Genomic DNA, 14,687 nt, shown 5'->3' on the forward strand with positions numbered 1-14,687 from the left:
AAACTCTAATGCCACCGAGGACATTAAAACAAAACAAAACTGGACAGGTAGGGGAGGGAAGAGAAATAACTTGAGTTCGACAAACAAAACCCTAGGCTCCCCTCTCTTACACCTTCTTCCGGTATTCTTTCTACTCCGCCAGCGTGACTCCAAGAAGCGCCACTACCCTCAATCTCTCTACTGGCCGACCGCCGGGCCTCTACTTCCCCTCGGCGTCTGTGGCCCTCGGCTCCGGGCGCTCCTTTAACCCGCTGTCTGGGCCCAGAGGCCCCGCCCACGCCAGGCCTGGGCTCCGCCCCCGTGCCACAAGACCCCGCCTCCAGCGTGTGGGGGGGAATCTGTCTCTACTCTAGGCCTTTCGATTTGCGCGGGCAGGCGTGCCCGCCGCGAGGAGGGAGGGAGCTCTCGCGGTAGCCGACGGTAGGTGGGATCAAGCTCGAGTCGGGGCCGGAGCCGGTCGGCGACGGGCTGCTGAAACCCTGCGGGTCTAGCCTGGCGCGGGCGCGTTCTCCCAGGAGGGACCTAGCTCGGCCGGGGATCTGGGGCAGGCCTCCGGGAGTGGGCGGGGCCGCAGGGGCCGCGCGTGCGCAGTCCGCCTCTGGTGTCACGGCGGATATTGTGGGGCTTCGGTGAGGGTGCTCCTTTGCCGGCTGCTTGGTGCGTCAAAGCTGCATCTGGTTGGCTTTGTTACTCTTTGAAGGGTCCCAAGCCGCGCCTTAGTGCCGCCGGTGCAGCAGACGTATAGCGAAGCCTCTTCTAGCCAGGGCGGATGTTAGCTGGACGGCAGGCTGGACTCCCGGGTGGGGCTGTGGTACTGGGACTGAGGGCTCTCCCTTTTCCAGGGGGACAGGGCGTGGCCCAGCCTGATGGTCTCTGGGGCCTTGCTGCCCTCTGCAGAGTGTCCGAGGAACTGTCCTAAGAGAGGGGCTCGCGGCTGAGGAGCGGAACTTGGTGCAGATAACCATTCTCAGGGGACTTCACCCCCGCTGTTGCCCCCTCCCAGAGCCTCTTCCTCTGCACTCAAGAGTACTGAACGGATGAATGGGTTAACGTGAATTTTAAAGGCGGCCTCGAAGGAAGAAAGAAAAGGGGAAATTTAGAGGCCTCAGACACAGAACGGGAGGCTCAATGGTGGAAGCAGCCAGCCCCAGTCTCGTGCTGAATGTGTCAGACCTTTTTATAGGGCCAGTTGCTCCTGGCCACATTTTTAACTGCCCTCCAACACTGCTCCCCCACCCCCCGGACAAAAATCCCGTCAATTTGAGGGTTCTGAGCTTCCGGGCTTTCTGAAGGAATGGACTTGAATAATAAACCCAATTTTGATGACTCTTAAAGTGTACACTGGGGAGTGCCTATAAGGAAGAAAAAGGGTTTGGCGACTTTAATTTGCGTTTGTGACCTTTGGCAATGTGGAACTCTTATTCAGTGAAGACTAGCCTAGTAATTCTAAGACCATTTCTGTTCCACGTGTAGGAATAGCACGTGGGAAATGTGAGGGAAACACCATCTTCCAAACACAAGGTTTTGAGGCTGCTGCAAATGAAAGTCATCAGATATATATGTAGTTATATTACACCTGTCTAGTTACTGTGCAGATTAAGTTAGGTCACAAGGCAGTGCTTCAAAAACTAGGTTATGGTTAGAAGAATGATGGCTTGCTGAGATGGAAATCATTGTGTTAATTAGACTTAAGGCATTTAATTATTTTCTTTATATTCTAGATTCTGCACCCCACCCCCACGCTTCTCTTCATTGTGTATTTGTAGATTGGAATAATGAAGATTTAATTACCCTTCCTCACCCCAGGAAAAATAATCAAACTCTGTCAAGTAGCCATATCTACTGAATATCTACTAGGTTAAGGCTACTACTTCAGCTATTGAGATAGAAAAGTTAGTTTCTAGGGGTTCTAGGCTGTGCAACATGGCATGATACCATTGGTGGCAGTGCCCTAGGGTGGGATATGGGGGAATGAGTTAAGTGGAACTTAATTCAGTGTCTCCACCTCTGTGATATGCTGTGCCTTGTAGTCATGACTTCCTAATCATCCAGGCCCTTGTTGAAATGGGATGTGGGTCTTTTCTGTTGCTCCTGGACACGGAGCTTCTTAGCTTTCTTGTGTGTGTCATTGATCCCTTTGAGAATTTGCTAATAGCTGTGGGTCTCTCCTCCCCACCCCATGCATACATGCATGTACACACAAAATTGTCATATAATTCCAGAGGATTCACATGCATTGACTCTGAATTAAGAACCTCTGTTTTTTTCAACACTTGAGAATAAAAAAAAAAAGAAGAAGAAGAACCTCTGTTTTAGGGTTTTTTTAAATCCTGAGAGCTTCCAAAGCTTTGTTTTTAGATAATGATCAAGTAAGTTGAATTTCCTGGCCATGACACTTATGACTTATGATGTTTTATAACACAAGAACTATTCCTTTTTTTCTAGTTCTGGGAAAGGGTAGCATTGACTATTTAGAATGTGAGACCAGGTGCGGTGGCTCACGCCTGTAATCCTAGCACTCTGGGAGGCTGAGGCAGGAGGACTGCTTGAGCTCAGGAGTTTGAGACCAGCCTGAGCAAAAGCAAGATCCCATCTCTACTAAAAATAGGAAAAAAGTAGCCGGGCATGGTGGCACGCACCTGTAGTCCCAGCTACTCGGGAGGCTGAGGCAGGGGGATTGCTTGAGCCCAGAAGTTTGAGGTTGCTGTGAGCTAGGCTGATGCCACAGCTCTCTAGACCGGGCAACAGAGTGAGACTCTGTCTCAAAAAAAAAAAAAAATGTGGTAAAGATGCAACAAGTGTGGTTTAGGTTTCCACATTGTAATATTATTAGAAAGCAGAAATACTAACAGCAATATGTGGAGGCTTAAACATTATGGAAGAAAGATTTTTGTACCCTCTAGGAACTTAATGTGGGGAAAAAATCCCTTAAGATTCTAAATATTAATTGATTTTTAGTAGCTAAGAGGTAGTAAGGTGAGTGCTCACCTGGTTATGTACTGGGAGAACATAAATTCATGCCTTCTGTTTTATCAGGGAGGATCTTCAGGAGATTTTTAGTTGATGTAGAGCTATTTGAGTGGTGCCCTCTCTAGGCCTACATGACCCTGGAGGCACTTTGCTAAATTAGAACTTTCTTACAGATGGAGGAACTGGAGCAGGGCCTGTTGATGCAGCCGTGGGGATGGCTACAGCTTGCTGAGAACTCCCTCTTGGCCAAGGCTTTTATCACCAAGCAGGGATATGCATTGCTGGTTTCCGATCTTCAACAGGTGTGGCATGAACAGGTGGACACTAGTGTGGTCAGCCAGCGAGCCAAGGTAAGTATAAAGAGAAGTGCTGCTGTGGGGTGGTGGGGGGTGATACCATTCTTTCCTAGTGAAGGTCAGGGGACATTAACGTCAGCCAGCTTGCTGGCCCATAGGTTGCCAAGCAAAGCTGAACTGGGTTGAGACAATTCCAATTAACACCCTGCACCCTACCTGTAACCCTGGGATCTTTTCCTGTGTGTGGGCAGGCATGTGTTGATGAGAAAGAGAGTTAGTTTCTGTACTGTATGGATGATAATACATAATGTGATCTCTATTATTTGATATACATAGGCCTTCTGTAAATTGGTCTTGCCCAAGGCAGAATTGTGAAGTAGGTCAGTTAATCTTTGTGACTCTTTTTGTTTCTTTCTTTCCCATTCTGATGTTTTTATCTTCCCTTCCCTTCCTTGCATGCCCATTGTCCTCATGTTAACCAGGGCTTTCCTTTGCTATTACTTATGAAGGATTCAGTTTTCTTTTATCACCCTTAGTCTGTACAGCTGTTATCTCTCTAGGAACTGAACAAGCGGCTGACTGCTCCCCCTGCGGCTTTTCTCTGTCATTTGGATAACCTGCTTCGCCCATTGTTGAAGGACACTGCTCACTCTAGTGAAGCTACCTTCTCCTGTGAATGTGGGGCAGAGGCACTGATTTTACGGGTGCGGAGTGAGCTGTCTGGTCTCCCCTTCTATTGGAGTTTCCACTGCATCCTAGCTAGTCCTTCCCTGGTAAGTGCAATTAGAATATGGGGTGGGAGGAGGAAGGCTAGCTACTTTGAGAGGAAGCTTTAGGTGCTCTTATTTTTTTATACGCCCTATTTGAAATTCTTCTCCAATCAGAAAACTTTCCTTAACTAGACAGAGAGCAAAAAGGATTCTTGTCTGATATATCTTTTCCTTGTAAAAGGAGCAGAATTTGAATCTACACTCTTTATGGGAGTCTTTATTCATTTATTTATCAAAAATTTTTAAGCATCTACTATGGGCTAATTGTTGGGTATTCAGACCTGAAACAATATAGCCTCTTCCTGGAGTTCATAAATTAGTGAGAAGACAGACAGGAAATTATGATAAAGTATGGTAAATTCTATGATTGAGTTAGTCCCAGGATGGTTGAGGATTAGAGAAAACTTCTTTGAAGAGACAGTTTCTGAACTGAGTTTTGAAGAGGAGTAGAAACTACTTGGGAGAAAATAAAGAGAAAAGTCATTCTAGGCAAGAGGTGCAGGGATGCGTAAGTATAGGGCAAGTTCAGGAACTTCATGACTGAAGTATAGATAGGAAGGTATGAGAAATGAGGTAGACAGTGGACAGATCTTGAAGGAGCCTGATGAGGTTGGATTTTGTCCCAAAGGCAGCAGGAATTCACTGAAAAACCTCACAAAGGGATGTAACATGATCCAATTTGTGATTTATCAGGATCACTCTGGTAACCTGGTAGACTATGTACCAGTGTTAGCTTCCTTTCTAAACATTATCTCATTTAATCCTCATAACTGTCCTGCAAGGTGAGTATTATTATCCTTGGTTTTCAGAGTAGGAAACTGAGATTGAAAGTAACTTGTCTAAAGTCATCAGCTTATAAATGAATGAACCAGAACAGGGGTGGGGAGCGTTTTCATGTTGGAAGGCTGCATTAATTTAACTATAATCAAATAAGGCCGCATTCCAGAAATTTCAATTAGATATACTTAAAAATTTACATTATTTTGTAAAAAATCTAACTACTATGTACTTAATAATTTCAAAAAATGAAAACTGTTAATTTTAAAGTTACTAACCATTTAATGACTTTGTTGTATCTGCTTTTTGTTGGAAAGCATTTGAATATTTGGTTGCAGCATGGAGGTCCCCAGTTTTTTTTTAAAATCTTTTTTTACATATATTTAAATATTTTTAACCACCCCCCCTTCCCCACGCCCACCCCCCCACCCCCCATGAGAGGAGGCGAGTGGGGCACTGGGTGGCGGAGAGGACGAGGTCCCCAGTTTCACTTGATCCTCTAGAGGAGTATCAGTCATTTGTGACCTTAAGGGCATCTTGATTTGGGTTAGGTAGGAGAATGTAGATTCACAACAGTAAGTGATTGAAAAGCAAGAAAGCATTTTTTGGGCATGTTGCCAAAGGTGTGGGTATTCTACTACATTTTTCCATATTTCAATTGGATCTTTTTAAGCATAAAATAATGACTTTAAAATGTCATCTACTGAGAGCTAAGTCAATACCATCTGTAGTTAGGTGCCTTGTTGTTATCAACTAGGTGAGGCTGAAATGCTAATTTGAGTTTGATGTCATGATTCTCCAAGTCAGTGAACCTTTCATCATATTCTCCAATTAATAGGTCTGTAAAAGCTGTGTATTCTTCAAATGATTCACATATATCATCCTTCTCATCAATAACCTTTGCTAACTGGGGAAAATGCTCATCGGAAATTTCCTTTTGAAAGAAGAAATATTTTGAAAAAAGATAACTGTTTTAAAAATGCTTGGATTTTTTTTGCCATATATATATAGGCTTAGTTTTACCTTGCAAAGAAATATTCAAGTTGCTTTGATTTGACATGGTATCACACAGAAATGCTACACTCCTTTAGAAACTTTTAATAATTTACATTGCCGATTCTGTTCCTCATAAAATTTAACTGTCTGTTCTCCTAGAGATAAAATTTTGGCTAACACCTGTCCCTGAAATAGCCAATGCAGTTTAGAATGATATGGCAAATCCACACTGACTACATTGTTATTCAACTTTAGCATGTTACAAAGCTGATGATGCTGTGTTACATTTTCATGAATATAGTTAACAATACTTATAACTTGTTGCAAAGTGTCACTTAAAATAGTAGCTTTAGCACAGAGATTTTGCTGATGCAAGATACAGTGAAAAAAATGATAGCATCTGGATCTGTTAGTACTTTTCTTATCTGTGCAATAAACTCTTCATGTTTTCCTGTCATAGAAGGTGCACCATCTGTAAATTCACTCACTAAATTTACCAAATTCAGTCCAACTTCATAACATTTCTCTTGAAAATTGTTGAAGATATTTATTCCCCATGTTCTGTTTGCAAGAGTGCCCAAAGCAAGTAACTCTTTGTAGCAAAGAAAATGTAGTTGTAACCCGAATGAAGTGTAAAACCTGCGCCAAGTCAGTAGTATCAGTTAATTCATCCAAAGTGATTGAATAATAAATATTTTCCTTTTGAAGTATTGCATGAGTTGTTCTGCTAAGCTGAAGGCTAATTCATGCTGCCAATCAGTTATAGTTCTCCTTGAAAGAGGCAGTTATTTGTACTCTGAAATGTTATCAGGGTCTAACCATCCTACAATTTTGACAATGCATTCTTTCACAATTTCTGTATCACTGAATGGCTTCCCTTTTTTTTCCCCTGAGTGTATAAGCTACTTTATAAGTTACTTTGGTGACATTATTTCCAGGTCTTAATGCTGCTTTAAAGAATTGTCTTAGCTTTTGCTTTTTATCTTTTAATTTCTGCAGTACAAGCTTTCGTGCCTCTCCCTCTAATTTAAAATATTTGTGGTCCTTATAAGTGTTATTAATATAATGCTGGTGAGCATTGAATTTCTTTAATGGTTTAATTTCTTTAATGTTGATATTGCAGTATCACAAAGCAAGCAAATTATCTTAACTTTAACAGAAACAAGATAATAATTGCAATTCCCAATCCTCATTTAAAAAAATCTGTTTTCTTCCTTCAGTTTTCTCTTGGTCTTCTTTGACATGATGGGCTGTTAAGCAGACAGAATTAAAAAATACTGTCAAGCTGTGAAACTATTCACAAATTCCACTTCAAACAGAAACACAGTGCACTGTTGTCAAAAGCTTACAGACTGGCATACTCGACCCCCATAAACTCTTGCCAACCAGCTTCGTGTGGTAGTGGTGCCAGTTAGGCAGGGGAAGTTAGAACTAAATCATGTGCATAGCAGTTGTCAATTTAGCAACATCACTGACGTGATGTTCTAATTGTGCTGGTCAATCAGGGAGGATTATTTCGTTGAAACTTATTTTATTCTTTGGTATTTTAAATATGTTCATTTTATTTTATTTTTTAAAAATTTTTTCTCCTTTTTTCACTTCTCTCAAGACCATTGGGTATAAATACATTCATTTTAAAAATAAAAATATAAAAGACAAACAAAAATATATTAATAAAAATAAAAAGATTTGTTGTATAAAATTTGGATTCAGTCGAAAGGCCTCATGTAAGGACTTAGAAGGCCACATGTGTCCTTAAGGCCGCAGGTTCCTCACCCCTGAACTAGAATTTGAACCCTAGATTGGTCTGGCCTGAAAGCCCATTTTCGGGGACTAGGAAGATTATGTCCTGTACTCACTCATAGCTTTATGTGATCCGGGAGATTTTATTAGAAATTTAGAGTGGACATTAAAAACTAGTTTGCTGGAATAACAAACAGGGCTTCAGTGAGTAGTACTTAGAGGACAGGGTCTTCTGTGGGAGGCCTAAGGGTATAGATTTATCATCAGAGCGATCTGAAGACAAATGGGAATCATTTCCTATCTCCCTTCTGTATTTTACTGATTGATTGATTGATTGATTGAGACAGAGTCTTGCTCTGTTGCCCGGGCTGGAGTGCCATGTCATCATCATAGTTCACTGCAGCCTTAAACTCCTGGGCTGGGCTCAAGTGATCCCCTTGCCACAGCCTGCCTACCAGTTGGGACTACAGGCCCATGCCACCATACCTGGCTGCTTTTTCTATTTTTTGCAGAGACAGGGTCTCACTATCTTGCTCAGACTGGTCTCAAACTCCTGGCCTCAAGTAATCCTCCCATCTCGGCTTCCCAAAGTGCTGGGCTATCTCCCCTCTTTAGTCTCCCTTAGGTGATGTGACACGTTGGCATCGATAGATGACTGGATCGAAGACTTTTTGAGAAATTGTTTACTGATATTTACTTTAGATCTGGAAGCCAGTAAAGCCAGTCTTGAATGCTGGGAGAGGTATTTCTCATTCATCTCTGAATTTCTAAGGCCTATCAACTGTGCTTAGCATATAGTAGTCACTCACATTTGTTGATTTTAATTGAATTTCTTGTGAAATTTTCCATCTGCTTTAGAGAATTTACCTGTTTCCTTCAGAATTCCTGTAACTTTCTAAGTGACACCAGAGGGCAGTGTTCCCTCAATAATGCTTGTTCTGGGACCAATACATTTGGGCAGTCTTTGGGAATCCCAAACAATAGCTAGTCTCGGTTTGTGTTATGTGGACCCAGAAATTCAGAATACGTAGAATGGTTGCAGAGGCAGTTCTCCTTGCTGATGGGCTCCAATAGTTTCTTCTTTCAAAACAATACAGTAAGGAACACTGTATAGTGATATTACAATTGAAAAAATATGTAAAGAAAAACTAGCTATTCTAGGCAAATTGCTCTAATTGAGGAGCTATAATAAGGAAAGAGACAACAGTGTTTAGAGAGGGATGAGTCTTGGTTGGCCATGGGGAGAAGTTAGTTGATTAACAATTGTGCTTTAAGTTAAAAAACTTACCATTAAAAGAAGAAGAATGCACACCAGGGAAACCCCCTGAACTTGAGGGAGCTTTGCAGGGAAAAAGCTAGAGGTGGTGGACATTGGCAAGGATGTAGGTGGATACTATTTCAGGCTCATGTGTGTATCTGTGAGGTCACACAGTCATAATTTTTGTTTGTTACTCATTCTTGTTTTTAATTGTTTTGAATGGATAATTCATGCAAAAGGCAAACATTTCAAACAGCATTTAAGTATATACAGTGAAAAAATGTCTCCTTTCTCCCCTTTTCTCCAGTCCCTTGTTTTCCTTCTCTGAAGCAACTACTGATATCAGCATCTTGTGGATTCTTAAAGAAAGCTATATATGTCTATGTATATATGTGTGTATATATATACTGTATATGTATCCTTGTACAATCAAATACATATCTGTGTATATATATATTTTTTCACAGATGGTATCATGTTGTACATACTTTTCAGTACCTTGCTTTTTCACTTAATTATAGAATATAGAGATCATTTATATCAATACATTTAGAAGACCTGCCTTTATATATATATACATACATATATATATATATTTTATTTTTTAGAGACATTGTCTCACTCTGTTACCCAGGCTGGAATGCAGTGATGTGATCATAGCTTACTGCAGCCTTGAATGCCTCGGCTCAGACGAGCATCTCACCTCAGTCTGTCGAGTAGCTGGGACTATAGTCATGTGTTACAACACCTGGCTAATTTTTAAATGTTTCGTAGAGATGGGATCTTGCTGTGTTGCCCAGGCTGGTCTTGAACTCGTTAGCTCAAGTGATCCTCCTGCCTTGGCCTCCCAAAGTTCTGGGATTACAGGTGTGAGCCACCATGCCCAGCCCTACCTTGATATTTGTAATGGCAACATAGCATTTTATCTAATGAATGTATTAACGTATATTTGATCTGCAATTAGTAGATACCTAAGTATTTTGTTGTTATTCACAGTGACTATTCTTATATTTACTTTTTCTGCATGTAAATGTGTAAGTAAGTAAATTCCTATAAGTGGAATAGCTGGGTCAAGGAATATTTGTATCTTTTAGTCTTGTTAACATAATGCAAAATTGTCTTCCAGAGACATTGTGCAGCTTAGCTCCTATTAGCCATACAGGAGAGTAGGAGAGTACCTGTTTCCCCACACCCTCTACAACATAATGTATTCATGTTAATAAGTTAATGGTTTATAAGTCTCTGCAGAATGTTATGGAATATATAGCGCTTCAGGTCTATGATTTCTAAAACTGAGCCCACCTCCACTTATGAAAAACTTCATCTCTTCCTCCTTCCAGTTATCTATTCTTTCTAGTATCTAATAGTATCTGATATAATTTTTTTTTTAGATAGAGTCTCACTCTGTTGCCCAGCCTAGAGTCCCGTAGCATCAGCCTAACTCACAGCAACCTCAAACTCCTAGGTTCAGGTAATCTTCCTGCCTCAGCCTCCCTAGTAGCTGGGACTACAGGTGTGCACCACCACACCTGGCTAATTTTTTCTATTTTTAGTGGAGACGGTGTTTTGCTCTTGCTCAGGCTGGTTTAGAACTCCTGGCCTAAAGTGATCCTCTTGCCTTGGCCTCCCAGAGAGCTAGGATTACAGGTGTGAGCCACTGATCCCAGCCTAATATAATTCTTAATATTCTATATTTTGACTTTTAGATTTGTCACCTCTTTGGTCATTTTATGATTCCTAGGAGTCACATCCAGAGGTTTCTTAGTGGTTGGAAAAACACAGGCTTTGAAACCAGCAGACTTTAATTTGTAACTCAGGTCCACCACTTTCAGACTACTTATATTAACTTGGATAAGTACTGAATTTTTATGATTCTGTTTTTTCATCTGTAAAATGGAGAAACTGTGAGGTTGTGAGGATTAAATAAGAGAACATATGTAATATTCTCTTCAGGATTTTAGTGGGTCTGTGACAGCAAATATTCCAACTCCATAATTTTTTTTTAAAAAGACAAAGATTGATTGTCCTTAAGATTTGTTGAAAAAATAAAAATAAAAAAGACAAAGACAATGAAAATAGTTGAGATTCAGTCATTTTCGTATCTAGGTGCTGTCAGAGTCAGGATTAGCATCCAGGTCTCTTAGTTCCCAGTCTATTACCCTTTTCACTGTTTCACCCATCATGATTCATGTAGAGATTGAGAGCTGTCATTCTGTTCTCCTGCCTATGACTCGTGAACATTCCTATGGGAAATCTGAAGACTTTGGGGGAAAATTATAAATAGCTTTTCCTCTGAGAAGGATTGGCAACTCCTGCTTCTGTATCCACCACACTTCCTGACTTCCTTTATTGTGTGAGCTTTTTGAGGGCAGAGGCCTCATAGGGTCAGAGCACATATTAAGTACCTAGTAGGTGCCTAATTGTTGAATGACTTGAACTGTATTTCTTCATAAATTGCTGTCTTTAAGTGAAGGGAAGTTTCCCTTACCTCCTAAAGCACTTCAAGATTTTTCCTTATAGTATCTATGGATTTGCTTTGTTCTACTTACATATTTTAACCAGTATTTCTTATGACCATTCACATATATTTTTAAGATTTCTACTCAGCATTAATTCAAGTCTGATAACAGAACAATGCTATCTGATCTAAGGGAAATCATTGTAGTGTTCATGTAACTTTGAGATGAATTATACCTCAATAATTCAGAGTGATATAACCTAATCCTATGAAGTTATTTTAGCATTTAAAATATTTACTGATACAAAATCTATTTATTTATTTATTTATTTACTATGTAGACATTGGGGTCTGATAATTTCTATTGCCTAGTATGGCATTATCATATTTAATTAGACATGGCATTAATTAAAAACTGGTCCTCATCATGTTTCATGTTGTTGTATTTATTATCACTCAAAGAAATTGCTGTTAAGGTGCTCCTCCCCCTCTGTCTTCCCCCCTTCCCCCAGAGAAGCTGGTTATTAACTTTAGGAGTTTGTTATTTGAATGCTGCCATCAAATGGATGGTGTTGCTCCTTGGTTAGCAATGACATTTATTTTCAGTTCAACCCACTGGGCATTCATTGGCTGTCATATAGTATTTGCCTAATTTTCTTCCTGATCTTCCTTGAATAGGACCAAACTTAAAACAAGTCCTAGGAAAGAAGATTGGGTCTAGAGCAAATAAATTTTTCCAAAGCTGAACTTCTGCCACATTCTGAACAGTATTTCCTGGAGGCTTAAGTTTTCACTAAGGACCGGAGCTGGGAGACGGTGCCAGGTTGAAATGTGCCATGTGATGGAAAGAAGTGTCTGGTGTCTATAGCTGGGCTTGATTTTTGGCCTTCCACTCTGTACCAGGACCCCTGCATTTCGTGGGTCTTGGTGCTGATACAAAAGCTGTTGCTACTAACCTCCCCTTTCTCCCACCTCCCCACATTCAGTCTTTTCTAATCTATCCTTAAAGAAATGTGGAAAAAAACCTTTTCCTCTTAATTTGAGCCACAACACAATTAGAGTTTTTAGTAGTAACTTTTACCTAGAAAATTAATGGAAAATGAAAACACAAATGTCTGGAGAGTCCAAATGCCTGATCCTGATCCAGATGAGTCTGGCTTGTACATCTTATGGGGACACTCTAGTTCGTTTTCCTTACTTCAAGCCTGTGTGGGGTATCTTGTCTAAAGTACTCCTTTTTAGATCTAGGGCAGGGGTTGGCATACTATGGCAATGAGCCAAATCTGGCTTGCTGCCTGTTTTTGTAAAGTTATATTGGAACATAGCCACCTCATTTGTTTACATATTGTCTGTGGCTGCTTTCGTGCTACAATAGCAAAGTTGAGTAGTTGCAACAGAGACTGTATGGACCACAAAGCCAAAAATATTGACTCTCTGGCCCTTTATGGAAAAAATTTGCTGACCTCTGATTTAGGGCATTTCTTCTTTTTAGTGCTTCCTTTAGTTCATCTCCTTGGGGGAAGGGAAATGGACTCTAATAACATCCCCTACCCACAAATAGGTTATTGCTAGTACTTTTAGGGTTTTTTTTGGACCAGCTAATGGACACCTTGTGTAGGTGAATTAAATGGTTATTCTATATAGCTCTATGTGAACATGTGAGAGCCTCACTCTAGTTGTACGGCAGTATGGCTGTGCTCGCATTCTTCTTGCCTCTTGTTAAAAGCAAGGTGTATATAGAGGGGGTTGTTTTATACCTTTCTGGGCTAGTCTCTTGATGGCTGGCTTGCTTCTATTACAACAATAACCTTAGACTCTGCTGCATTTGTGGGAACAAATTCTCTGAGCTCATTCTGGGCTATCATTGGCCTTGAAATGGCTCTTAATTAGTGTCTAAATCTAATTTGACCTTCAAAGCTCTCTACTTTTTATTGATTTTTGTCTTCTATTATACTCCAGCTAGCATACTTTGTTTTTGCTATATCTACTTTCTTGAGGGTTATTTGGATTTTCTGCTTTTATCTCTCAGCCTCTGTTGAGAGTTGAGTCAACACTTTCCTCTTGTCAACTGTATAACCTCCTTCTCTTTAAATTACAACTCCACATTATCTCTCCATAGTTGCTCTCCTTTATTCTTTGTGTGCTTTATCTGAGCCACAAAGAAAACCCATGAACTGCTTTAATATACTTATTTTATTTTATTTTATTTTATTTTTTTGAGGCAATGTCTCACTCTGTCACCCTGGGTAGAGTGCAGTGGTGTCACCGTAGCTCACAGCAACCTCAAACTCCTGGGCTCAAGTGTTCCTCCTGCCTTAGCCTCCTGAGTAGCTGGGACTGCAGGTGTGCACCACCACACCTGGCTAATTTTTTCTATTTCTGGTAAAGACAGAGTGTTCCTCTTATTTAGGCTGGTTTCGAACTCCTGACCTCAAGTGATCTTCCTGCCTGGGCCTCCCAGAGTGCTAGGATTACAGCCCTGAGCCCCCACGCCTGGCCTCCTTATTTAATTATTATATTTGTGTTTATGTTCATGTAAATGGATTGCTTGCCTATGAAACTGTAAGTTTCTGTGAAAACGCTTATTTTTCAATATTCTTTCTAGTACCTAATATAGTATTAGGGACTACTTTGTAAGAATCTATTGGCTAATTGATATCTCTTCCATCAAAGGTCTCCCAACATTTGATTCGTCCCCTGATGGGCATGAGTCTGGCATTGCAGTGCCAAGTGAAGGAGCTAGCGACATTGCTTCGTATGAAAGATCTAGAGATCCAGGACTACCAGGAGAGTGGGGCTACACTGAGCCGAGGTGAGAAGACATTCCTGGAGGAGTTGGGTGGGGTGTGGTATAGATAGTCAAAGGGAGGAGGAAAGGAGGAGACTCATTTGCATTAGAGAGGTGCTTCCCCCAGGGCAGGTGCTGGATACTGACCAGGAACTGGAGACCCACCAGGAACTGGAGACTTAATACTAGGCAACACTTTTCTGTGCCCTGAGTATCTGGCTAGGGCCCAAGTGACCAAAAAAGACATAACTGAGTCCAGATATGCCCTAGGCAATGGCAAGGAAAGACTTTTGTAAAGGGGCCAACAGCTGTACAAAATTGTATTAGAGCAACATGAACTTGGGAGTTTAGGAAGTTTCATGGCTCCAACTTCAGAATAAAAATTCACTTTGTCCTTTGTCTTTATGGCAAGAAAAATTCCCAGAGTAGATGCTGCCAACGAACCTGCCACTTGTTTCTGATTGCCCTCTCCTCCCCGTTTGCCCACATATTCTCAACCCGTCTCCACTGGACTAGGTGTCTGGGTGTTGCATTTTTTCCCTCTTCCCCAAGAAGTCCTGGGTTCTGTTCCCTTTCCATCTCATAGGTAAGAAGCTCATCCGGCCGGGCATGGTGGCTCACTCCTGTAATC

The 14,687-nt window shown here is 41.1% G+C and overlaps 1 protein-coding gene across 3 annotated transcripts in view; it reads left to right on the forward strand.

The window, feature by feature from the left end:
• NHEJ1 (non-homologous end joining factor 1) overlaps nucleotides 1–14,687 on the forward strand; it is an 81,350-nt gene that overhangs the window by 1,009 nt on the left and 65,654 nt on the right. The window contains exons 1-4 of one of the 3 annotated variants that reach the window (XM_045560036.1): nucleotides 316–420; nucleotides 3,144–3,320; nucleotides 3,827–4,039; nucleotides 13,942–14,080. In XM_045560036.1, the coding sequence (XP_045415992.1) occupies nucleotides 3,144–3,320; nucleotides 3,827–4,039; nucleotides 13,942–14,080 (529 nt within the window). In that variant the 5' untranslated portion in view covers nucleotides 316–420. Of the gene's footprint in view, nucleotides 1–315; nucleotides 421–3,143; nucleotides 3,321–3,826; nucleotides 4,040–13,941; nucleotides 14,081–14,687 lie in introns of those variants that run through there. The other 2 variants (XM_045560037.1, XM_045560038.1) reach the window with 2 other exon arrangements.

This window comes from Lemur catta, chromosome 8 (assembly GCF_020740605.2).
Source record: "Lemur catta isolate mLemCat1 chromosome 8, mLemCat1.pri, whole genome shotgun sequence".
Taxonomy (NCBI): Eukaryota; Metazoa; Chordata; class Mammalia; order Primates; family Lemuridae; genus Lemur; species Lemur catta.